This window comes from Gouania willdenowi, chromosome 15, assembly GCF_900634775.1.
Source record: "Gouania willdenowi chromosome 15, fGouWil2.1, whole genome shotgun sequence".
NCBI classification, from domain to species: domain Eukaryota; kingdom Metazoa; phylum Chordata; class Actinopteri; order Blenniiformes; family Gobiesocidae; genus Gouania; species Gouania willdenowi.
Window position 1 is genome coordinate 11,336,901 of NC_041058.1, and position 26,451 is coordinate 11,363,351.

At 40.1% G+C, this 26,451-nt stretch overlaps 2 protein-coding genes across 7 annotated transcripts in view; one reads left to right on the top strand and one right to left on the bottom strand.

Moving 5' to 3' along the window:
- The window catches only part of LOC114477177 (methylated-DNA--protein-cysteine methyltransferase), a 117,854-nt gene that overhangs the window by 21,521 nt on the left and 69,882 nt on the right, over positions 1-26,451 (top strand). Inside the window, exon 5 of the mRNA XM_028469345.1 lies at positions 1,618-1,777. Coding sequence (XP_028325146.1) covers positions 1,618-1,746 — 129 coding nt within the window. The 3' untranslated portion in view covers positions 1,747-1,777. The remainder of the gene's footprint in view (positions 1-1,617; positions 1,778-26,451) is intronic.
- The window catches only part of LOC114477176 (transcription factor COE3), an 83,011-nt gene continuing 68,077 nt past the window's right edge, over positions 11,518-26,451 (bottom strand). For 3 of the 6 annotated variants that reach the window (XM_028469338.1, XM_028469340.1, XM_028469339.1), the window contains exons 11-16: positions 22,131-22,219; positions 17,043-17,108; positions 16,641-16,812; positions 16,060-16,245; positions 14,056-14,223; positions 11,518-12,870 (exon numbers count right to left, since the gene is read on the bottom strand). In XM_028469338.1, the coding sequence (XP_028325139.1) occupies positions 12,839-12,870; positions 14,056-14,223; positions 16,060-16,245; positions 16,641-16,812; positions 17,043-17,108; positions 22,131-22,219 (713 nt within the window). In that variant the 3' untranslated portion in view covers positions 11,518-12,838. The remainder of the gene's footprint in view (positions 12,871-14,055; positions 14,224-16,059; positions 16,246-16,640; positions 16,813-17,042; positions 17,109-22,130; positions 22,220-26,451) is intronic. The other 3 variants (XM_028469344.1, XM_028469343.1, XM_028469342.1) reach the window with 2 other exon arrangements.

The following is a 26,451-nucleotide window of genomic DNA, read 5'->3' on the forward strand; positions in this document are numbered from 1 at the left end:
TCTTTCACTTCTGTGTATTTATTATAGTGTCTTTATGACCTTTGCAAGAATCATGACATGTTTTTACAGCTATTGCTAATATATCTTTATCTGTAAAAGGTGCATATCTTATCTTTATTTCATAATTTGACATTACTGTTTCTTGGCTGCAGCCTAATGTTTTACTGGTATTTCCTCTCCTTTCCACAGTGAGGCTGTGGAGCCTGAGCCCCCACCCCACCCCACCCCACACCCCGCCCCTGATCTAGAGTCAGATTGTCAGTGTCAATTACTTGTCAGTAGCACTGCTCCTCTCAGGCTTTAGCTGCGAAAAGCTCAGTGTGCTCAATCGATCCACGGCTCTCTGTGGCACTTCTTTTTCACCCGGATTTGAGTATTGATAAGCCTGGTGTACTGCCAGCCTCCCCCCGCCCATCCCCTCCCTCCTCTTTCCCCAAGTCAAAAAGCAGATCCGAAGGCCTTGCGAGGTACCCCCGCTCACTCACCAAACCCGGGGAACTGTATTGATCTGAATACTCAAGCAGTGTTTCTCTGTCTGCAAGGTTAATCCAGTGCTTGGAAAGTTTTATTGCTGTTGATGTGGGACCAGGTTTTTTTTTAATGATGGATTTGAGCTCAAAACTCTGTGCTTGTCCAACTTTTTCATATTAAAGGCAGGAGTTGTGACTCAAACGGTGATGGATTGTTTAAATAGGCATACGTACAGTTGCAAGGAAACAAGCGATGTTTCACGCTCAGAATAACAAGATCAAAAAGGAGGGGAAACATTAAGGGTGTTTAAAAAAAAAAAAAAAAAAAAAGAAGTATAATCACTGTGATTCATTCCAAACGTTTTGCCACTCGTCTTGTTCTGAATTCACAATGATGGAAGTGTTGTAGGCTTTGCTTGTTTAATCTTTCTCCAGCCATTTAGTTTACAAAGAACTCGGGACCCCCCCTGGCAGTCGTCTGCAACAAGAGTAAATGCTCCACCGACTTCCTCTTTTTAATGATCACAGGGTTATCAGATCTTAATGTTGACACCCCCTCGATTGAATATTCATCCTGCTGGTGTTTTTGCCCATTAATTTTTGATTGCGTCTTTGCGTTTTTTGCTTTTTTTTTTTTTTTTACTATTAAAAAGTGGAAAAACATTTATACCCAAAGACTGTGCCTTCACCTTGAATGTGGATTTGTGCTGGATCAAGCTCCATATTTTGTAAGCGTGGGTACATGAATATAAAAAGTGCCACAAGAAAAAGTGCTTGTTTATATTTTCTTGTTACTTTAAAGTCGAGCCATTTTTTTAGTTTATTTTTTTTATGGCTAAATCAAAGGTTCTTTAATTCAAAACATCATTTCAACTATAAACAACAGCAAAGTGGTGCGTTTCTGTGACAATAAATGTCAACCTGAGAAAAAGTAAACAGAAGATTTTTAACACTGTCATGTAGACTTTCATTGATTTTTTTTTTTTTCTCCCCCTTTTTATTATTAAATCTTATCTTTTCTCCCCTGAATAAAAACTGTTAATTCCCAAAAAAAATGTTTTTTAAAGTTGTCTAAAATATAGAGAGGAAAAAGTACTTGTATTTATATCCTCTGAGTGTAATTCCTGTCTCTGTTTATCTGCGCCAGGTTCCTCTCCTCATTCCCTGTCACCGAGTCATTTCCAGCTCTGGACAGAGCGGAGCGTACATGAGCGGCAAGGGCGACCATCTCAAACAATGGTTGCTCACCCATGAGAGGCAGAGAAAGGAAGACTAAAGCCTGACACAACCCAACTGTCCTGTATTAGGTACACACAGTAACACACACACACAGGACTGGGAATTTTTACTTCTTCTTCTAAAGGAATAAAAAACAGGGCCATAAAGTTTGTTGTTCTTGGCACACCCTGTGAAACAAGTAGAGTTTCTTGTAAATATTCAGTTTATACACTTTTTTTTTGTATTTTAAATCTAAGAATAGAGAGGCTGCGTCGTTAATATAATACAGAGTTGTTGCAGGATTAGAATGTACAAAAATAACTTAAACAGAGAACAGTAGGAATTACAAACATATGCTCCCGTGGGTCTCCGCTGCGTTTGCCAGATAGTGCTGGAATGGTTTTTCTAAGGAATTATTATTCCCTTAAAAATATGTCTCTTGCATTGTTGTTGTTGTTGTTGTTTTTTTCCTAAGCAGAATTAGTCTTTGTACCTCTTGTTGGTTTTTTAATTTCCTGCCAAGTGAATGCTTTGTTCAACATCCAGTGATAAAGGCTCTGAATTTTACAGCTACAAAGCTTTGTAGTGAAGCATTTGTTTTGTCTTCATTTAGATCTCATTGTTTGCTCTTTCCTGCTAATTCACCTGGAGTGGAGATGTCTTATGTATCATACACAGTCATTTTTGTAGCATTCGACACCATGGAATAAATACAACTGAAAATGACAAATGCTGTTGTTTTGCATTTTGATGGTTTTTAATTTGAAATCTTTTTTTTTTTTTTTTTTTTCCCAGTAGCTTTCACTCAAGCTTCAATTAATTATGCTCTATGTACATCTATGTCTGCAGCAGCCCAGTGCGTCAGGGTGCCTTCTTTTATTTCTGAGTAGTGTTTTCCATTAGAGGGCAGTACAGAACGGGAAACAGAGATCAACATTTCAACCTTGAATTCATCCTGCACATTTAATCTGTAATTTCAATGTTTATACGTGATTTATTTTCATCATAAGCTCCTTAAATCCCTACTGGATAAATTATTTCTCCTTAAAAAGACTATGTGGGGGAAAAAGAAGATGAATAAAACACTTTTTTTTAAAAATAGAAACAAAAAGAAAACAATCTTCACATCTATATTTTCTTACAATGATCTGTTCTAAAAGTGACATTTTAGTCTTTATCCAGTGTAAATTCTTAATTCTCCTCACTGTCTCCTGCAGCTCCAGAGTGACCCTTACTTGTCCATATAGTTATTCCTCCTGTGTTCAGCCCAGGTAGAATAATTTTCCACCTTCCCCAAAATAACCTCAGCTTTAACCTTTGCAGAACCATTTCAAGTGGCCCTCTCCCTGAATACATTTGAACTTTGCTGCATTTTTGAATTTCTTATCCGATCACAGCTCCCGCACGCCTGTCTCTTGCCTTCGCTGCTGGACTCACTTTACCCTGCCATTGGAGCGCCATCGCAGCGTAAATGTTGAGGCAGCAGACAGCCAGATGAAGAATGAGAGCCAGTCTGTGGTTTCACAGAGGGCTAATGATGCCTGTGGTGACTACAGGCTACAGTCAGCCCCCTAACGAAGGGAGTTGTGACACAGCCACAAGGGGTCCCATTTAAGCCAGGCGCGCTCTGAAGTGCACTGTAAGCACCCTCTTTTTTTGTTTTTTTTTTGCTTGTGGCCAAGTAAATTCTATGGAATGCTGTGAATTTTATCAACCAGAGATACAGTTGTCTGTGGTTGATGTTTTAAAAAACAAGTCCAGCATCAAAGCTTCTTACAGACAGCGAGTAATTGGCCCAATAACAGCAAGGTTGCCTCCTTTAAAGTGGTCACACCTTCTGTTACTCATTCTAAGAAAATCCTCCCTTATTTTATTATTATTATTATTATTATTATTATTTTAACTATTAACATAAGTAGTTTGATTAATGTCAGGTCTGTGTTATTTTCTGTGTGTCTTAAACATGCAAACAACTTTCATGTCGTGCTGCCTCAAAGTTAAAAAGATAAAATATGCATTAAAAGCATCTGAGACCATCTAATTATCTGCACTGTTAATTTCTGTACAACCTCTGATTTTGGCCTAATATTGGCCTTCACTTAGAAAAAGTGTGTGGGTGTGCGTGTGTGTGTGTGTGAGAGCACACACACACACACACATATGTTACAGTGTCCATATGTGTGTGGGTGAAGTGGATGATATTGAGTCTGACTTCATAAATCACCCAGACACTGATAAACTCCCCATGCACCCACACACCGCTAATGGGCAACCCTTAAGGAGTGTGAGTGTCTCGTGCGGCGTTTGATTCAACATTTATTAACCCCCTCTCTCGCTCTTTCTCCCTCTCTCTCTCTCTCTCACACACACACACACACACACTTTTTTAAGTACAACACACACTCATTTGAACCCCCAGAATGAGCATAGATATGGGTGGTGGCATGGGTAGCTTTAGAGTAAAGTTTTGACCTAGCTGGGCAGTATTAATCATGGCTGATATAGTGGTAAGATGCACTTAACAACAACAGCTTCTGTGTTTCCTAACATTAGTTCACCTCTTATAACTTATATCCTGTCTTCTGCTCCCAGCTTCCCATCTCATATCCTCCCAACGCCCCGTCCTCGTTACGGAATAACTTTTTACTCCCAACATCGTACACATATACAGTGTTTCTATCGTTCTCTTCATACACGTTGGCTCCTAACCAGAGTTCTAATGAGTACTAATATATCCTACTCAAGTAGAAGTACTGTTACTTGATTGAAATTGTACTCAAGTACAAGTTCAAGTAAGTCATACATAAAATACTGAAGTACAACTAAAAAGTAGCTCAATTAGATAGTACTCAAAGTAAAAGTTACTCATTGCTTTCACCACCCATGTTTATTTTTGGTCATAAATCTTGCAAACACTAAATATCTCATGTATAAATTTAAAAACGAAGTGAGGAAATCTTGCACAATTTGAACTTAGGCCTCTGTATAAAATAAAAGTTTTGTCAAAATGTACAATTCTTGTTTTTAAATAAAATAACACCAGTGAAAAATAAAAAACAATTCACAGGTTCTAAGTATTGCTACATTTATGAACTCTAAAACTGAGAAAATAACCTCCATTCAATGCTGGTTTATCTGATTGGTCGGCTGCAATGTGATGCATTTCATTGTTGTCTGGTCATTTAATTTTTGTTTTTTAAGTTTAACAAAGTCCGTTGATCATTTTAAAACAAAAAATGACAAGTTACTCAGTAACGGTTGGGTGTAGAAATGTAATAAGTTACTTTACTTCTTTTAAAACGTACATTAGTACAAGTAAAATGACTGATTTAGAATCATACTCAAAATAGTACAAATACCCATAAAAGCAACTCAGTTAAAGTAACGTGAGTACTTGTAATTGATTACTTTCCCCTCTGAAAATAAACTTGGTTTTTTTGTGATCTTTAATTTCTAATCTAAAACTCATGACGTATAGTTTGTGTTTTTTCCCACTTTATCTGCAAAGAGAAATGAGTCATCCATGTATTTAACCAATAATAAAAAAAGTTTTTGCTGGTTTGCAACATGATGGCACACAGTGGTGGAGTGAACATTAATATTGTACAATGAAGTAGACATCAGTGATAAATTATGTGTAATTTATTTAGAAATATACTCAAAAAAAGTACAAGTACCCATTTAAGCCACTCAATTACAGTAACGCGAATACTTGTAATCCTCGCTCCAATGTTATCACAGCCTCCACCCTTTAGAAGAAGTTTGTACGCTTCAGATTAAAAAAAAAAGTACAACTTTTTGAAGAGTTGAAAGCCCTTAGTCTGACGGTAAAGGAGTGTCAGGCATGTACTGTAGATAGGTAAAATCCAGCAGTCGGACACAGACACAGGGATTGATAGCTAGCTGGTTATGCAGACATGGCTGCACTATCAGGTTTCCTCCCCCTGTGTCTGTCTGCCGGGGATGGTTGAGCCTCCGAGGCCCTGACAAGAAGGCACCGCGCAGCCAGCCACGACAGCTGCCACAGCAGCATCTAATACCAACACACTCCACGCTACGGCGGAACTACAAAGAGCAATGTCATTTCAAATACACCATACTTTGTTGCTCTTGTAATGATCTTTGTGTTTTGAGAGAGAACACAGGAGGGCTGAGGATTCGTATGGTGCCTTTTCTTTTTGTTTTTGTTTCTTTAGAACAAAGAGACTCCCTTTGACACAAACATGTTCGTGACAGCAGTGATGAGATATCGCAGGGTTTAAACCAAAGTAAGAGAAACCCTGCGTGTTATCCTGATGTGATTGTGTGTGTGTGTGTGTGTATGTGTGTGTGCGCCTCGCTAACCTTGTATCAGTGTGTCATTATAACCTTGTGAACTCAAGTACTGGTCTGGGGGTCTCTAATTAGGACCGGCTGATGAACGGCTATACATTACGTGAGAGTGGGTGCCTGAGTATCCCCTGCGTGTATCAATCTGTGACTGACTGTGCCGTGTGCTTGTCAGCGGGGTAAGGAGAGTGTCTCAGCCTGGAGAAAGTGCAGGTCTAGCCTTGGTCATGTTGACGGAGGGGCGGCACTTCAGAGGCTCCAGGACCCCATGGCACCAGTCTCCCCCAGTCCCCCAGACAGACTGGGAGCATCTGGGCTCTGTCAGCAGCTCTGGCCTCTGCAGACTCCGATCTATATATGACGGAGAGAGGAGTGCATTGGATCAGGGAGAAGGAAAATATGAGCCAGATTCTTTTTGGGCGTTACGCACATTGCGTTACCAGATAACATGTAATATGTATGTTTGCATCGGAGCTCATTAACAGGGTCGTACTGATTAATCTCGTAAGATGTGAGATGAGGCTTATTGATTAGAATGCTGGGATAGTGTTTCTTTTTTAATATATATATATTTAATAACCCTCCAATTAAGAGTTAATTAAAAGTGTGCAGCTGGAAGTATTCAAAGTCTCTTCTTTCTTAGGAAAATAACATCAAGATCAAACTGATAGAAATCATTCCAGAGTTTCCTTATGAAAGTGAGCAGATATTTGATCAAGCGGATGTGGCTGCTGAGCTCCGTCACATAGAAGCTGATACACACTTGCCAAGACTAATTAATCCATACACTAAATCAGGAATATTAAACTCTGGTCCCAATTTAACAAGGTCAGTTTTAACTTCTACATTTACTCTTTATTTAACAGTGTCGGAGAGAGAGAAAAATAGAATCTATCAATGTGCTTCGCTTATTATGATTGACGATTGATGATTAAGTCCTCCAGCTGACACACACCACCAAAGCCGGTGAGTTGGAATTGGATGTGACACATACACAGTTCTGCGTGTTAGGTAATTCGTTGACGAGGGGCCAAATTCATTTATGGAACAGCGGTATTGGCAGGCGTGGACACTCGCTGCAAAAACAACGATAATCACAGAGGTTTGGCGCGGCGTGACAAGGACTCTTCAGGGAAGGCCCTTACACGCTGCTTCCTTGGCCGCTTTTCCCCAAGATGGCGGGAAAACATCCACCACCGCTTTTTAAGACAAGAGTCACACACCCAGAGGAGAAAGGTGTAAGATTTGATGTGTGGATGATGTTTGAAGAGGTCGATTAGCATTTCGTAAATCTCTTTTGTGTATACATGCTAAGATAAGTCGAACAGAAAGTATTTTACAATTAGATTTCCTGCTCTGCTTGTCGTGGGGGAACATTACTTTTCTTTTTGACTTATTTTTTTAATTGATAAAATGAAAGCTCTAATAAATCCTCCGTAATGAAACATAAGGGGAACCCTGTCTCAAGCCATTTAATCTCTTTTTACATTCTCCATTTTTTCTGCTAATGAGCCTTATTGACAATCAAACAGAAGCTGTCATCCCCCAGGATGCAACACTCCCAGCTCCTATGTGTTTGTCATAGTGTCCTGGCAATCAGAGCTGCCTGCAAGACTGGGCTGGCAGTTAGTGGTTCTCACAGCAGCGCTGCCTGAAAATGGCACACTTCCTGTAGAGTTGCAGCTGCCACCTCTGCTACTTCCATTACTTTCTATAGCATGCAGATGTTGTATCAACATTCCCTGCCAAGGGGACTGCAATAACTGAGATTCATGCCATGTTTCAGAGGCACGTCAATTTCTCAAGTGGCACAATTAAAGAGGGAAATACAGTACCAGGTTTTTCACAGGCGCTGAAATCGGAAAAGAGCTTTTTTTTTTTTTTTTTTTTTTTTTTTTTAGTTTCAGTTTTTTTTCCAATGGAGAGTTTTATAAGGGGGTTCAGCAATCCACCCGATTTTTTACTGCCCTTTTCCTGAGCTGAGCTGTTCTGTGAGTCTTTGTGCGGCAGACCTGTTGTGACCCACAGCGGATATGGAAATGGGGCTAAGGTTTTATGGGCCAAACGGATTGGACACAGTCAAGCTCAGGGGGCATGAATATTGGATGTTATTTCTGCTCCCTTTTTATGTAATCCATTGCCAATACATTATTAATAGATGATATCATATCCAGAACTACTGGACAAAGCACTACTGAGGAGTAGAATGAAAGGAGCTCTATGTGCTAGAAGTAATAGTGGCAGAAAACACAGTTCAAGTGATTTTATTTGATCACTGCAGCCTAGCACCTCGTGACCAGATAATCTCGACGCCGTAACTCAGGAAGAAAGGGACGTTTATAATAGAAACTTATGCTGAATAATGTATCCCTAATAGGGGTAAATCGCAAATCTGTGGGTTTGAAATGCTCTCAAACATTGATGAAGTATATCAAGTGACACCCAAATACAAGTTTAATGGGTTTAGAAGCACCGGGATAGTTTACACATCCTTCGTGACTGCAGAGATTGAAGAATGGGAATCTTTTGCAAGAATCTACGGTTTTTCAAAGCCGAAGAGTGGAGCCGTATCTTATCTACAAGCCTGCGCTAATGTGGGACTGTTTAAATAGAAGGGGGTTAAATTTCCTGTCTTGATTCAAATATTAAATTGATAAGAAAAAGGTCAGACTTCTCCTTTTCATTCCTTGTCACCTCAAATTTCTGATGTCTGGCTCTTCAGGGGGTTTTTTTTATCACCGAAACTAAAAGTATCTCACTTGTGTATAAACTTCACCAGAGATTTTCCTTTTGTGTTCTAAAACGCTTCACTCAGTGGTTGCACAAATCCTACCTTTCCAAGAGCAAATCCTGAGAAAGTGCATCTCAGCACTGCCTGTTGAGGAGAAATAAAAGTTTTTTTTCCACACCTCTCAAGGTTTATGAACTGTCTCGACACTTAGTCGAATACATGATGATGCCATTAGAAATTGAATATATAAGTCACACTCAAAGAGTTGCACAAAGTGGATCCGTAAGGTAATATTCCCTTTTTAAGGTTGCGTTGAATTGTTTTTTCTCCTGGGAAAAGGCAGATTGATAAAGAGCAAACAAAACCTCTTTTCTGAATGCTTGTCCTCCATGGCCTCAATGAAGGTTTCATTCCTTTATATCGTCCAGCCCAATTCCCAGCATGCACGGCCATTGTGGCGCTTTCAACTGGAGCTCTCTTTTGACTGGCTCATTGTCTGGCCGGCCTTTTGTGCGCACTATCACCAGAGCACAATCTTTCACCTGAACAGCACAGGAACACAGCCTGGGATATGGTTAGGAAAAACACTGAGTCACTCATGTAGACGCTCAGCCAAATGAAGAAATACTCACTGGGTACTCGTGTAAAACTCCCACTTTGCTAACTAATAATGTGCAGTTGTTAGTCATGCTCTCGCTGCCTGTGTCACACAGAGTTGTTCAATAACTCATCTTTATAATATTGAGAGGAGGCCTTTTTTTATCTGGAATATAACAATGCATGAGCAGATGTTTGAAGCGTGGCCCTTGGCAACACAAGGCTAGTTAAGATCGATATTGCTTTCAATATTTCTTTCCTTTGACAGATAACCAGTAGCGAGGAAAGTCTTGATAAGATTGGCAACACATGGATGCGGTGAGCCTCGCTTTCTTTTGATTGCGTGACCCCATAACCTTTGCCTGTGTTTGAGAGTGAGGCAGTCATAGAGTGGGGGTCTGTCAGGCTCTGGTTATGGGGCATTATTGACCCAGGATTTATAAATATTTAATGCACACATTAAGATCATGGTGGAGGGTGGCCATTAGAGTTCTCCAATAAAAGAGGCTCTCACGATGATTGAATGGTGTGGCAGCGCTAGCGGCTGGTTTGTTGGGTACAAAGAAACCCGCTGGGATCTACTGTACCTCCCGCCTGCCAGGCGGCCTTCAGGGCTTCTGGACTGGCAACTAATGCCTCTTTACCTTCAAAAGTCTTCATTCTTCATCCACGTCAGCTGGGTTTGTTGTAAGTCGTTTTTTAAAAAGTGCAACGATGAATAAAAGAAAAAGGGAGAGGAGAAAACAAGGTGATGGGTTCAAACTCATGTCTGGAACAGATACTGCAACATTGGGAAGCCAAATACGTGGCTTTTGTTATCAGACATGCTAAATTATCAAGGGAATGATTTGATGCACAAACCAGCTAAACGGTAAATAGTCCTTTTAAACGCGTCTGTCCTCTGTGCTATCAGCAGCTCGTGGACTATCTCCTGCGTAGGGAGATCTGTGCATGCCGGCTGACATAATAATGTGATATGCTGATTGCCACTCAGGTTGCTCTCTTTTAATCGTGCATTGAAGGTAGAGGTGGCCTCGGACAATGTTGCCTTGATGAGAAATTGACATTTTCTGACCTGCACTCTGCGACCACTCAGGATGCCTGATAAGATGCTCAGTTGTTTTTAAGGAGAGTCACCATTCTTCTCTATACCACTTGGATCTTTCTGTTTGACCCACTTGATGAGTATAGATTTCACTATGCCCCCCCTTTCAGCACTGGAACTATAAGAGGTTCAAAACGACACCAGCCCTTATAGACAAAGGATAACCTTGCTCTTTCAATGTATTGATTCTTTATTAACTAGGTGGCTTAATGCAATGAAATGAGGGATTTGAATGAGCCCCATTTGGGGTGCTTTGAATAAAAAGCTTGCACTGTTTATGAAAGACTACAATGCACCTTTGAAGCACCACAGATGTAGGATATGTCGAACACAAAGACCAGTAGGAAAATGCCACAAACGCCAGAGTGCTTTGCTAAAAGATGAGTAGCGAGCAATTTTCATCTTTTACAGATGTTACACTTTTCCACTTTTGGAAAACATGTGGAGAACACTTCATTTTACAGACGAATCACAAGTCTATCCTCCGTGGCTTTGACCATATCTGTTTCTTTATTATCAGTTTGTCTGCCAGCCAAACTGTACTTTAAACTGAAGAAGTCCACAGCTGAGGATCTATTGCGTTTTTACTGAAAATTTTAATAAAACATCACTTATTCATTTCTGTTTCCATTCCAAATGTTGACATGTTTATATTTTTCTTCCCTGTAAACACATGTAAGCTATGTGGCAGAGTCATAAGTGGTGAGTAAAAATGACCTCTATACATTCTACAAAACAGAAAATAATACAACCACAAATGGAGTGTTTCTTTTTATCTCCAAGGTTGTCCCTCATGCACATTAGTCTCTATTGGATCTTAACAACTATCATATGGGTCACAAACAATTTATTTGACAATACAACCAACAAAGTTTTCTCCAAAAATGGTCTGTATAGATAATTTAAAATCAATATAAAAATAAACAATGAAGTTTGACTTCCCCTTTAAAAAAAAATGGACAGAGTCTTGACGGAATAACACAAAATTTCGAGGATACACATGAAATATATGCACATTGCATTTTATCAAATACAAAAAAGAAAAACAAATGAAGGCAACAGTTCTTGGCTGAATTATCTGTGCTGCATCACTATATTAAGGGCATGACGATTAATACATACATAATGAAAAGCAATATACAAAATTTCAGAGATAAATACATTATTTATAGTTGATATGTTACAAAATTTCCCTCAGTGAGCACAAGTGTGTGTTTGAACAGAAATATGACAATGAACTACGGTACTACATTCTCAATGGATTTTAATTTTGTTTTTCGTAAATTTTTTTTTTTTTTTTTAAGGTTTTTTTTTTTTGTCGTTGATCTAAAAGAACATGGAAAAGACAGATGTATAAATATTTAGCACAAGTTTGGCAATATCACAATAGTCTACAATTTTTAACCACATATAAAACACGTAAGGGAGTTGGAGCTAGAAGGGGGGAGACCGCTCCTCATCACCAAGAAACAGACTTCACAGTAGCCTAGGAATGCATTAATATACAGTGCTAGCAAAAAAGTTGAAAAACATGGCAAAACACACTTGCTCAAAAGGAAGCTCTAGAAATGAAAGTACATCATATTCATCAACAGAGCAGTGTTTTTGTACACGTCAGTGTGCTTGTTGAATCAAAGAGGATTTTTTTTTTTTTTTAACTTTTGAAGATGATTTCTAGCTACAATAAATTACAAAATTTAAGTTAGAATCCAGGAATGAAACATGTTACAACCATACACATCCAACCCCCGTCCTTACATTACTTGCATTTGTTGTACTTTTAATGATCAAATTCTACATTATATATCTCATATATTTTCCAGTTGAAATTGTCTTGGCCCCTGTGTATTTTTCCTCACACAAAAAACAAAAAAAATACAAAAAAGTCACATTATAAAGACACACAACTGTTGTGAATCTATTAAAAGGGAGTTGAAACAGAGAGAAACAATTTCTGAGGCAAACAAGTTCATTGGCAAATGTACTGTACAACAGTGTTTTTACTTTACAACCAGATGGTGAGTCCACAGAGTCCTTTTCCAGTACTGAATGTGTGGTTGGTGTGAAATATCCAAGGCCGGAGCACAACCCTAATGGTATAGAAAATTAACCCTTCATCATCCCATGTCCTCTTTGAGGGTGATGAAATGGAGGAAAAAAAAGTTCTTTTTCAGACCTTTTTCTGCCGGTCTGTGAAAGTCATCAAAAGAAATGATTTTCTTTTTTTTCTTCTTCTTCTTCTTCTTCATCATCATCTTTAGAAACAGAACAAGCGGGTTGACTATACATTACACCAGCGTTTAGCAGTGTGCTGAGGGGGTGGGGGGTGGGGGGGTGTCCTGTGAAGTGGTAGTGTGCAGACTGGTGCTTGAAATGAAGAAAGTGCATTTACATTGGTGGGACAACCAGGCCGGACATAGCTAGGGACAAGAAGAGAGAGAGAAAACAGACGTTAATTCATCTGGCGAAAACAAAACTTGGAATTAATAATTAAATTGTAAACTACAGCATGCATGTATTTGTGTATGAGTGTATGTGTGTCCAGTTATCTGGCTGTAGTGCCTGTAATGTGCCTGTTTGCTATGTGCCGGTGAGTGTTTGTCTGCGGGTGCACTTCGTCCTAACGGGGGAGACTTTGAAAACCTCCCTCCAGCTCTGACATTTCAGCCCCTCAGCACGCTAGTCCTGCTATGTGTGATATTTCTTCTGGCGTTGGGGTAATGGCAAACAGTGGGCCAGACTCCCTGGAGATGTGGCCGTGGTGACGGCACAGCAACAACACGGTCACTTCCCACAATGCAACAATGCTACAGTATTAGACACTCTTCAGACTCCCCTAAGATTCCTTCCTATTGCTTCCGTTTTCCTCCTCCTCTTTATCCTTGACTCTCCAACACTGAACGACATGTTAGCCTTACATTTATTTCCACAGTGCCCAAGTTGTGCCTCTGCGCCATTATCCGAGAAAGATTAACTAACACCAGAGGTAGCTTCCGATATTTTTGCCAACACCATCTGCTTTTGGTATCATTAGCAACTGTAGCTCACCCCGAGTTTATATATTCCGTATTTTCACACGTTTTAACAATTAGGCGACTAGTGAAGTGCTGGGATGATATATTATTATATTGCTCTGAGTATATTTGTAGAGTCATGCTTGAAATGCTTTTAAGTTTGCCAGCGCAGATGATGGCAAGGCATTGCTCATTAATTTCTGCACAACATGTATTAATAAGTATGAACGTGTAGCAAGATGAACTTTAATTTCCCACTTCATTAAGCCCAATGTTATTAATCTTGGGGCACACACTACGGCTAAGCTTGTTTTCAAAGCAATCATGTTGGTCATGACACACGCACAAAACCTAATAAACATAATTACTAAAACAATTCGGGGAAGGTCTTTTCCTGCGACATCAGGGGGGATCATTTGTATGAAAGGGCAACAAGGATGTACATTGTGTTTACACAGAATACGCTTGCAGTTGTAGTGTGTGTGTGTGTGTGTGTGTGTGTGTGCATGTGTGTGCGTGCGTGCATGTGTGTACTGAAAGGTGTAAATTGGCCTGTCAAAATGCATATATTTGTAATGATTAATCCCTCACCAAACCGGACAGAGGCCTGAGCAGCGGTATCTGACCAGTAGTCCGTAGGGAAGGGATGAGGGGGTGAGGGGGGCTCACCTTGCAGTCCGTTGCCGTTGGCGCTGGTGCAGGAGGGGGGTGGGGAAGCCTGGGGTCGGACCACAGGGGCGAAGGCGCTCTTTTGTTTAACTGCAGAGACGATAGGGGAGGAGAAAGGATGGAGGGAGTGTGGAGAATGAGAACATGCTATGAGTAGAGCATCGAGGGGGAGAGGGCGTTTAAGGTAAGACTGGGATAGTGTTACTGCCAAGAGGGGATACAGGATCAGTACTAACGTGCCCCTACAATAAAAAACTTGTCCAGTTGAACAAATGCAAGGTTTTATATGTATGATAAATATATCCTTCCTGTATTATGAAAATAATCTGTGTACCGTTCATTCTTTGGTTGTTCTGTTTTAAAACCAGATCAAAATAACAAACAAGCAAACCAAAATAAAGAAAAGCAGCATTTTTTTTGTGTTTTAAAATTAAAATATTAATCGCGAAATCTTAATTATGTACCCTTTGTTCTTTGGTTATTCCATTTTATAACCAAATCAAAATAACAAATAAACATGAATATGGAAAAACCAGATAAGCAACGTTTATTTTATTTTTTTTTAAATCTTCTTTTTGTGTGATAGTTAGATATTTAATGGGAAATTAGAGCGAGAACTGAAGTCCGCTGCACTTGGTTTCCCTCCTCAGGTCCTGGACGAGATCTCCGCACACAATAGGACTGTTTAGGATTTATTTCAGCAATTTTCTGGCCCTGCTCCTGTTTTCATGCAGCCTGTGGATGTTTTATCTCATATAAAATTGCTCACGTTTTAAGTCAATTATTTTATGGTGTAGGCGATCTTAACAGTGTCACGGTCCAAATTGTATCCAAATAAACAGTGGACTATCGACTGTGAGGTTGGTGTGAGGGACAATATATGTTTTACTGACTAAAAACAAAACAGAAATACAGAAAAACCAGATTAGCAGCGTTTTTCTGTTTTAAAAAAAAATTTTGTTCTGTTTGTGTTGATATTTGGTCAATCTTAACAGTTTACGCAGCAATAGATGTTAGAACTTCTACGAATTAACACTTTTGCAAAAACAATTACACAGCTTTTTTGAGGGCAGTAAAAATATTTATTTTGCACGTTATGATACCGCTAGCCACGAACACCAGCCGTCAACACACACGAAAGTTGATCACGAGAAACGAGGAGCACCAGTAGATTCATGACACCGTCGGTCCTCTCTGTGTGGTGAGTTTAAAACATGATTCTCTCGTCGTAGTTGCCCTTAAATATCCAAATATCACACAAACAGTGCAAGATTTAATTTAAAAACATTAAAACACTGCTTGTCTGGTTTTTGATTTTTCTGTAATTCTGTTTTGGTTTCAAGTCAGTAAAACAAAATGGTTTTAAAACGGAATAACCAAAGAACAAAGGTTACACAGATTTAAAAGCCACAATAGAAGAGTAATGATCTACTCTTACCGTTTAAAACAGTGGTTCCTAAACCTTTTTGGCGCAAGTACCTCCTTTTCTCTAACTTTTGAATCCAAGTGCCTCCTTTGTCCGACGAGAATATTTTGCTCAGAATTGTGTGAAAAAAAATACTTTAGAATATAATAATGGAATGATTTTAAATAATCTATTTTTGTAAATAAGTGGAATGAAACAGTATTTAGTGCTTCTTTTTTATTATTTAGTATGTTTTTATTTTATTTTGTGTGTTTTTGTTGTTGTTTTGTGAGTTGCTGGTAATATTTAGTATGATTATCATTTTGAACTAAAACAAACATTATAAAACCCCATATTTTTGATGTATTCATTTGTTAATTTTCTTCTCTCTCTCTCTCTCTCAAGTATCCTTTTTAGGGCCATCGCGAAAATGAATGTAGAAGCATGGCGTTTATATATATATATAAAAAAGAAGCAGCAGTTAGTGCTACTACACCATGCAAATGTGGCAAGTTACTCACTTCCATATGGAGAGTTGGCAGAGGATCCGTTGAGGAACCCAGGGGAGCTTGGCACTCCCAGGTTCATACCAGCATTGCCATAGCCGTTCATGCTGTTGCTGACAGAGTTGTAGCTAGACTGCTGTGGGGTGCTGCTGGAGATGTAGCCCCGGGGGGACACGCTGCTGGTGTTCCGGCTGTAGCCCACTGAAAAAAGAATAGGAGATGATGGTAAAGACGTTTGTTCAATTTTTTAAACTCCCTGCTGTTCAGGATTTATAGGAAGAGAGCTTGACTAAGTACGGTAAAAGGTGCTCAAAGTTTATAATGGCAATCAAACATTTTTTATCCTGCAGATGTCAGGTTCATGTGGAAAATGTTGGGCACCTAATTGGACTCTTTAGCTGCCTATGAGCATGTGGCCTGGTAATTCACTGTTAAAAAAAGGATTAGGTCAATCAATTTTCTTATTTTAATGAGTTTTTTAACTCTCATTTCTCATTTTTTTTCCCTGACTCCCCCCTTAAGGAGCCCTTACATGCTTCTTGCACCTTGTATTTTCAGAAGCCCTGGGTTATGGAGCCATACCCTAAATCACATACCTTGGTCATTCCCTTGTGACTCAGACACATTGACTGCTAGCTGGCTGCTGAAGGAGTTGACTCCCATCATGCCGTGGGAGGCTGTGTTAGCGAGGGAAGGGATCTGATTGTGGTTGCGGGGAACACTGTACAGGGCCTCTGCGATGTCAGCTGCCCTCTTCAGAATGATCTCCTGAAAAAGCGGGAAGAAGGCAGAAAGGTTTCGTTATACATGTTTTTTATAGCCGCGTGTTGTCTTTGATACTGGGATCTTGGCTATATGTTAACTCAAAGTGCATGTAACCCACATTGTTCCAAATATAGTGTTCGAAATATCCTATGGTTATGCTATCAGCAAATAGTCTCTTCTTTCTTGTTTAGCAGAGATAGAGACGGACTGAAAGCAGCTGTGTGAATACTGACCTGATTGTTGTGGGGCATTCCATACAGGGCTTCTACGAGATCAGCTGCCCTCTTCAGTAACACCTCCTAGTGACGAAAAACAGGGAAAAGGTTGATAAGAAAAATAAATAAAAAGAAGGAACAGTTGAACCCTAAACCCATCATGTCTACAGTAACAAAATCAAAAGGCGACATCAAATAACTGGCCCGTGTTGAGCTTTAGCAACATTTACATATTCAATGGCATGAATAAAAGCTACCTTGATTTAAAAAGCACAGTTTTGCTCCTTCCATCCATGCAGAGCAGTGAATAATGTTCCCTATCTTAATTAAACGGACACAGTCCTTTAAAAACAACACCTCACCCCTGATTCTGTGCTTCACGTTTGCTCTGGAGTTCAACGCCGAGTTCTCCTCTCTTCAGAACAATAAAGTGAATTAGCTCTGGGTTAATCTAGTTCTGTTGTAATGACATTAAGGAATTTTTCAATTAACCTCTTTGACTGGCTGTTGCAAAGGACTTCACAAATGACTTCCCATCCAGCAAGAGCTGGGTGCTTGTGCCTTGGGGACACGGATGCTCAGGATGTGGTCTTATCCATGTCTGCATGCTTGCCCCCGCTTGACAATGCGGATTAGCTGTGTTGCTTTGGCTCTTAACACGGAAAATGAGTTGGCCCTGGATCCTGTTCCCCCCACTCTGTTTCAGGCTTTCAGCTAGGTGGGGTTTGGCCCATTTGTGTGTCTTTATCTGCTCTTTGAATTCGGCACTTACAATTAAATCCCTCTCATGCAAACTACTGCTCTCTTTGTTTTCTATATTACAGAAGGTACTACACTGTATGAAAACCTTCTACTTTAAGAGTGAATTTAATAGCTATGGGTGTTTTGCGTTTGGTTTTAAAATGCTTGCTTGTTGTCACCTGCTGTAGAGCAGAGATTTGTTGCCTGTGCTGTTAGAACCTCGGTTAAAAGCAATGCAAATCTGTCACCAGAAACATCTCAGATGGTGCTTGTTTTCTTCCCACATTTGCTGTGTTTTCTTTTGCGGGCCTCGGTAATTTGTCTGAAGTGTTCCATCACTTGGCAATAGCAGTGTGGGATTAAGACGGCAGCTGCCGTAAATGAATGTAAACACAGCCTTCACGCCTTCAAACAGTGGCCTCCAAGACTTGGCCTGCATTTCCAAAGCATGGCGTATGTAGCGTGTAAGGATTGTGTGTATGGGCCCCTTTCATCCTGAGGAGCATATCTACTACAAACCTTGATTTATCAAGATGAATCACTGTAGAAGCCACTTCCAGCGTATGCCATGCTCTCTTATAGAAACATATCGCTTAATCCACCCCAAGTTACCGGATGGGTGGCTCTTAGAATGGGCATTTACCTCTGAAATTGGTGTGTATGCTCAACGTTGCATGCATCTAGTTTGCATACAAATAAAGAATTATGGTTGTCGTGAGGCAGGTAGACTAAATGAGAGGACCAGCTGTCTTGATGTGTTCTCATCAGGCAGAACAGATTTTTTCTCTCTCTTGCTGAGTGAGATAAAGTGGTTTTCTTTCTTTTTGTCTGCAGTTAATAATTACCAATAATCTATTCTATCATATTTCAAGATCTCCTACATGGTTCTCAATTTTAAACAACAATTAAAGCAATTAAGACTGTCGCGTTTGCAAGCCATGTTTCATTCTCCGTAAAACGTCCTCTCCCTCCTTGTCCATATGGTACTTTGCAGCAGTGACATAAGGACAGCTTGGAAAACGGAGAGAAAACGATATTGCCTCTCATCCTTAATCTGTCGTTTACCGCGTGGTGTCTTAACTAACCGAGCTGACTCGCAGGGCTATGCTTAAGTGGCAACCTAGTCATATCCGAGGATGATGAGAAGTGCTGCACCCAATCAAGGAAGAAGTTTGTTTTCTTTCTGACGAGACGCTTTCACGCGTATCAGCTCACGCTGTGAATACGATTAACACGGAATAGTGTTCTGAGGGCATTTCCATGTAAATCTCAATACTGCTCCAGCATAAGTGTAATTGGCTTTCTTGTCATGGAGACATATCAGAACACGCCATGTTAAATTGAAACAATTAAAGGCTTCAAATGATTTCTGTTGTTCTGTGACAAACGCGTGACAGATTTCTTCTATTGTTTGCCATGCTTTGCATAAAGGTCTCCTGTTCCGCTACTGTTTAAACGGAGCTGCTCAAATGACGGATCAGCCCAGATTTATTCACTGTTTTATGTTATTGGTGGGGGGGGGGAACTAAGTGGGAGTCACATCAAATGATGTGTTATAAAAAATATCTAACAATAAGGTGACATGCTCTATATGAACCCAAATGTGATTCTTCCAGCACTAGATTAACATGGATGTTGTATTTATATTATCACAGTTAATAAAAGAGGGCCTAGGTTATGTAGCTTGGAGTGCTAATACCATTATAAAACTGTAAGGCAATTACTCTGTTAGCTCTAGCCTGAGGTAATGAATGCATTTAGAAGCATAGGGCCATTAGATGAAGGTACTTCAAAGAGCACAGGAAGAGAGATTCATTTAAATACATGGGTAATTGCTTGACATGAACACATTTGTAATATTTTCTCCTGGTGGATTACACAAAGAATGGGAAAAGAATGGGCTTATGCTCATTTTGGGAGGAAAGAAAAGAATCCAAAGCAATCAGCTTAATAATAAAACAATATTGAGTTTCCACTTTTAATTTCATAATGAATCTAATTTGTTACAGAAGAGAGAAATTGAGTGTGATATAATGTGATATTCAGTCTATTTGTCCATTACTGCCAGAGGGCACAAAATGGTATTATAAATTGTCTTTTTTATATTATGAATAGAAAATTGTTTTATAACAAGATCTTAAAAAGGAGGGTGAATTCCAAAGTCTCTCTTCACTTAACGCGATGCCCGCAAACCAATCTCCTTTCTCATCACTTGACTGCTCACACTTATTACTTTCATATTCACTCTGGACTTTGCATTGAATTTTTATATCTCCACTCCTCCCACAGGGTCAGACTGTCATCTACGATGTTGTCTTAGAATTACGAGGTAAACTTCAATCAGAAGCAGATTCCCCCCTTTTTTTCTCTGTGTAGCAACAATATTAGCGTGCATTCCTTGCTATCCATGAGCACTCCCATATTGGCTTTCTGTCTCCTTACAATTACCACGTGTCTTACTGGTCCCAGGGAGAAGGCTGGTGGAAATCAATAGCGCAGTAATATTATCAACTGGAGGGTGAAGTCATGGAAGGAAGGGGAGGTGTGGGGGGGGGGGGGGGGGGTTAAAGGCGGTGAGTGGGCCTGGTGTCGATTTGCCTTTCTGCTAATGCACACTACGCGTCCTCCAGCTTTATCTTCTTTTTATAGAGTCTCCATACCTCACCTGCACCCTATAATGGCTGTTCTCTATATGCTGATTCTATTCTCATTCCAAATGTACATGTCGGCCTCAGTCGCGCCGCTGGCTTTTTTTTTTATTGGGAATGTGCTTTTGACCCGGAGAGCTGACCCTCAGATGGCAAGCTTAACAATGACGAATCACTTGGTGGGATCATTTACATGCCCCCTGAACCCCATATTTGGGTCCATTAGAGAGCAAATCAAATATTTATGTTGTTTATTGGAAGTGCTGGGTTTCATCTCACTCAGTGATTGTTTCATGCAAAGGCAAGGAGACCGTGCTATATTAAGTATATATAAGCACAACCCAGGAAACTAATCTCGGCCTCAGTGTCAAAATCTGTCTGCGAGCCAACAACGCTTTCTCTCTATTCAACAAAAGGAGTAAAAGGTTCTTTGTAATAAAATTGTGTCGAACATGGCCGCCCTCTTTGTTGAAAAGGTTTCGCACAGACACTGTGTGACTTTATAAAACGAAAACAGCTAACCCGGATTGACCGGGAGAGGCCTGCAGAGATGGGGAGAGTCATGAGGATATTAAAGGAAAAAGTGTACTTTACCTTTTTTGCTCCACGTTTACAGTTGAAATTAGAGTAACATTTCATGTCTAGGTGTTGTTTCCCGTCTCCACAGGGACCGGGTCTAATTGAAACACTTCATATACCGAACCAGGGGCTAGCTGTGATGTTCAGTCCCTCTACATTGCCTTGGTCAAACGTCTATAGCTACCACACGCTCCGTTCTTTATTAAATTGTCCGTTGGACATTAATGATATTGCTGTGTTGCATGCTGGGATTTAATAGATAAGGTCTTTAAAGGTTTTACAGTATTATTAAAACTCTGAGGTGGCCAACGCTTTACTGCATGCCGAGAGGTTTTCAATGTACTAATCAGTCATATTATTACACTTGACACATCTGGAACGTCAGTCATAAAAATGGTTACTGGCAGGGTAGCAATTAGTGAAAACAGGGGTAGGTTTAATCAATAAGAAAAAGAAAGAGGAGGAGAATCAAAGAGACAGAAAGTGATAAAAGAAATTCCTTAGAGAGAGGATTTTTTTTTTTTTTTTTTTTAATTAAAAAAACAAAAAATAAATAAAGGAATGTGTGCCACCTTAATTATTTCGACTCAACTCTCCGAGTGTTGTTTGTGTGCTACCACGGTGTGTTTAAAAGTGATGTGGCTTTGAACTGCTGCACCCAGGTTCAAAAGAAAACAATAAGAAAGCCAAAGCATAATAGCATGCAGTCTTTGTCTATTAGCTGCAGTAAGACTAGGGGGTTTTACGGCACAGGGTTCTGTAAACAAAAGATTAAACCAAATCGAGCTGCAGAAAATGAAAGGAAAACATGAGTGGGGTAATGAGGGTGCAGACGTCGTTTTCTGACCAGATTACCATCTCCACAGACTACTGGAGAGGAAAACGCCTGATTGAGCTATTTTACCACACAGAGAGTTTACGCCTCTCACCACACAACAAAAACCAATACCATTAACGCACTGGTTAACTGGTAAGCCTCGAATGTGAATCTAGCGCCGTTAGTGTTTGGGGTCACAGCGTTCTGCACTGATAGGATTGTTGTTGTGTTTGTCGCACTTTCAGTTTAAAAGATAGGGCCTTTGTCATCATTGGTTTTTGTCTACTGGTGGTTTCCATGCAGCAGAGATATTATACTGACCTTTGGTAACCTCTCAGGATCACCAGGGTGTCTGGGGATGACCTTCTGCAGCCTCTGGAAACCATAGTCGATGGTGGGCTCATTAAGGGCTGGAGGGAAAAAAGAGGGGTGGAGGGGGGGGTTAGATTAAACAATTTTACAGGTAAATTTACCAAACAGAAAAAAGGATAATAAAGAAATATTTTAGTGCAGGGGTCACCAACACAGTGCCCCCCTCAGGAGCTCTAGTCACCAATGAGCTCCATCTAAAATCTGATTTACTCTCCAGGATTCAAACTCACAGAGATAAATAAAAATTACAAACACGATGAAGTTTTAGTATTAAATGAACTTTAAATCATCCTTAAATGTTCATTTTCACTAAATCATTGTGACAAATGTTTTTAAGTGTCACAGATTTGTTGTATTGGTGCATTTTCTACCTTTTCAAGTTAACGTTAGCCTTCTTTATTATCTTAGCCTCTAATTAAAGTGAAACTGTGATATTTTAGTATCTAAGAAAAAAGTATAAAGTGACTAAAATGGGCCAAAAGCAGTCAAAAGTGGTCAAAAAAATGGGCAAATAAAGAGGAACCAGATGATATGTAAAGGAAAAATGGTAACTTAAATAAGCAAAATGCAGCAATCAATAGTGAAAAATGGCAAATTGTGGCAAACAATAGTGGAAAAAGGCAAAAATGTGGAACAAAAAGAGGCAAAATGAAGGGAAAAAGGAAATAAGTGGTATTTATAGCTTATTTGGATGAAAAGAGGCCAAAAATAGGAGGATTATAATTCTCTATGAAATGTAATAAAAATGAACAATTGCATAAATTAGGAGCAATAAAGTGTTGCATGTTGAAACTTAAACATTCCTTACTTTTTTAGTTTACTGCTTATTATCTTAGCTTCTAATTAAAGTGAAACCGTGACATTTTAGTATCTAAGAAGACTATACAGTACCTATGAAGTACCTCACAGTTTCAGAAAGGTTGGTGACCCCTGCTTTAGTGTTTATGGAACAAAAGTCATTTTAGAATGTCTAATTTTGAAGGAAACCTCAAGGGGGACACACATTTTTTATGAAACATCCGCAGCTGTGGGAGTAAAGCGATGGAAAAATGACACAGGCTCCTGTGACACAAGTGTCAGTTATTCCATTAACAGCCATGATGACCTATATCAGTCTCCGCATCCTGCACCCAGACCCTCCCCCCCACCTTTTTTTTTTTATCTGCTTGAGAATATTGACTACAGCAAACTACATAGCATGGGGTCTTTTAATCTAACAGAGCTTTAATAATCTGTGAAAGGCTGTCCACACATTGATCTAGTGTAAGTTGCTGTCATTTCAACCTTCTGCACCAACTGTACTGCAACACTGGGTCTGTGAAATATGGCAGCGGATCCCTTGGAGCCATTAATCTCTCCCACCCCTCAAATAGTAATCTGGGGCATGAGGCATATTGGGCGATGAATCAGAGGCACAAAGTAAATGAATCATAACCCAGACTTTGGTGAGAGCAGGGCGTTTTATGTCTGACAGTCCTAATGGGTAATTGAAGGTTTCCTTACAGCATTGGGCTGATTCTAAACAATCATGTGTGTATGCTCATATAGGCAGGGCAAGTGGAGGGAGAGAGGCAAGACAGGGGGAGAGGGGGAGGAGGAGGAGGAGAGCAGTGTAAAGGGGAAGGAACGACTTAATAGAGAACATCACTTCTCAATGTAGATATCATTTTCAAGAGAGTAACTCCGTCGAGCAAAGGCGCTTCATAAATCAATGGCTTTCTATGGAGACTAATAAGAGCTGCCTGCCTCTATTCATTGTTCAGCCTGTAATTTGGCCCATCACTCATTACTCAGCATGTAATTTCAGCATTAACACCATACAGCTCGCTGAACCTGCTGAACATAAGAGAATGTGAAAGCAAGCAAGCGTTCCTGACACACACACACACACAGACACACACACACAAGCACGGGGGAAAAGCTGCTCAAGCAAAAGCCGAGAAGTCACGGCACCAGAAGAAGAAAAAAATGAACATTTATGTTTCTCCTTTTTCGTTTCCCTCTCGTAAAAACACAAGCCAACACACACGAAACCTAAAACTGCACACACGCTTTAAACCGCTCATGCCTGCATACAATACTCATGTCCTGTGTACAATCCAATATGTAGCGCTTGTGCCAAAACCTAGGTACAGTAATTGCTAGCCCGACCATGATCAAATGGAGCAATTATGTGTTCAAGCATGGAGAATGTGGGGTGCTAATCAATAGTTAGTATCCAGCTTACAAATATGCTGCTGGTAAACCCATCTAGGCAGCTACACCTGAATAACCCCACGCCTGAACAACATACACTGCTGGAAATCTGATTTGACATGTCATCATGTGTCCCAATACGACACAGGTCTGCATAGGAATGTAGGGAAAAGCCATCTTCTCCTTAATAAAGGATTGATCTGCCGTATTGATCGTACATGACAAGGCTATAGCGAGGAATTTGCCCCTTTTCTTTTGTTATTTCCACCCCTCCCTTCTTATTTATACACTCTGGCAGTCCCAAACATGTGTGTACGTATGTGTACAAACAAAGTGTGTGCGTGAGTGCACGTGCATAGTTGCGAGAATGAGTGTATGTGCGGTGGCGGCAGCCCCTTGCCAGACCTCGCAGCTCAGTGTGATGTAAATTGTGTATGTGTAAAAAGCACTCCATAATCAGGCCATCCATCATCAGGGGCTGTCAGTGGGCTCTCCTAGGGTGATACATCACGCTCTCCTGTCCTCTGCCTCAGCTGGGGCCCACAGAACCCGCCAGGCATGCTGGGAACACAGCCGGGGAGCGGTACAGTACAGGACGGGACCCTAGGTAGCAGGGAAGGTGTGTTTGATGTGCCTTTTCCAATGATAATGATGCCCTACTGTAAATGTAATGTACGTGGAAGAATTATGATGGATGTGACTTCAAGAGAAGAATATCCTGAAGCATTAAACAGCATTTTGGTGCTGTTTAAAGTATGGAGGCGTGGACTATTAGACCTTCCGTGTTTCTCACTGTGTCTCATGCTGCAGTCAGTGAGTCACAGGGGTGGACTGGCCACCTGGCATACCGGGCATTGTCCCGGTGGGCCGTCGACCCGAAGTGAACCGGTCCGCTACGTTTTTTTTACGAGTGGAGGCCAACATGGTAACAGGTGGCCAAAAATGGTCTGAAAGTGTCAAAAATGTGTCAAGAAAAGAGAAAAAAAAGTGTAAAGTGACTAAAATGGGCCAAAAGCAGTCAAGAGTGGTCAAAAAATGGACAAATAAAGAGGAACCAGGTGTTATGTAATGGCAATGGGTAGAGGCAAAATGAAAGGAAAAAAACTAAAGAAGTGATATTTAGAGCTTATTTGGATGAAAAGTTGCCAAACATTTTTTAAGAAAGGACAAAAATTGGATAAAAATAGGAAAAAGGGATATTTATTAGCAAAAGGTAGCTAAAGACTAAAAAAAATGTCAGAACCTTTTGAAAATGGGACAAAGGAAGTTGCAAAAAGGCCTAAGAATATAGATTAAAAAGTTCCCCCTTTAAGTTTTTATACAGTTTTACACATAAAGAGCCACATGTTGAGAATCACTGACTTAATAACAGCTTCTATATAGTGTCACTGATAATGTAATGGGCTGGTATGGTACAAAATGCCAGGACTGAATTTTAGTCCCAGTCCACCCCTGGTGGGTCAGGTATGGTCCCCACATGTTGACATGTCGCCTGCTCATCTATCATGGAGATGATCTTTGTAACAACCCCGGCGTAATGAAATTGGTGACACAGACCGCCATCTGCTATTGATTTCATGCAAATGCTTTTGACAGCTGATGGAGACTTGCATTAGCGCTAAATGGTGCTGTCAGTTGATGAGTTGACAGTTTTGTAGTCATAGCGTGTACACGGGTGCGGACAGACACAGACAATGTCAATAATCCCGTAAGAGCCGCTGATGATATATACTGAGCACTTATATTCAATCTCCACAATAAAGGTGATACGCGTGTAGTCATCGCATTTTTTCCTGCACGGAGCAAAGATTTCCTTTCATCTGCTGAGCTTTTCCAAGAATCATTGGTGCTGCTGCTCTTACTTTTTCTTACACCACACATGGTCGGGAGCTTTGGCTTTAAGACCCGCCTCCTCACCCAAAGAATCTTGGATGCACTGTTAGGACTTTATAGCCTGTGCTATTTATGACAGCAAATGTAGTATTTTCATTAAAATACAGCATAGTTATAGTCAAAATTGTGTCATCAGAACTATTTCCTGCTGACAATATTCAAATCACTTCTTAAAACATAC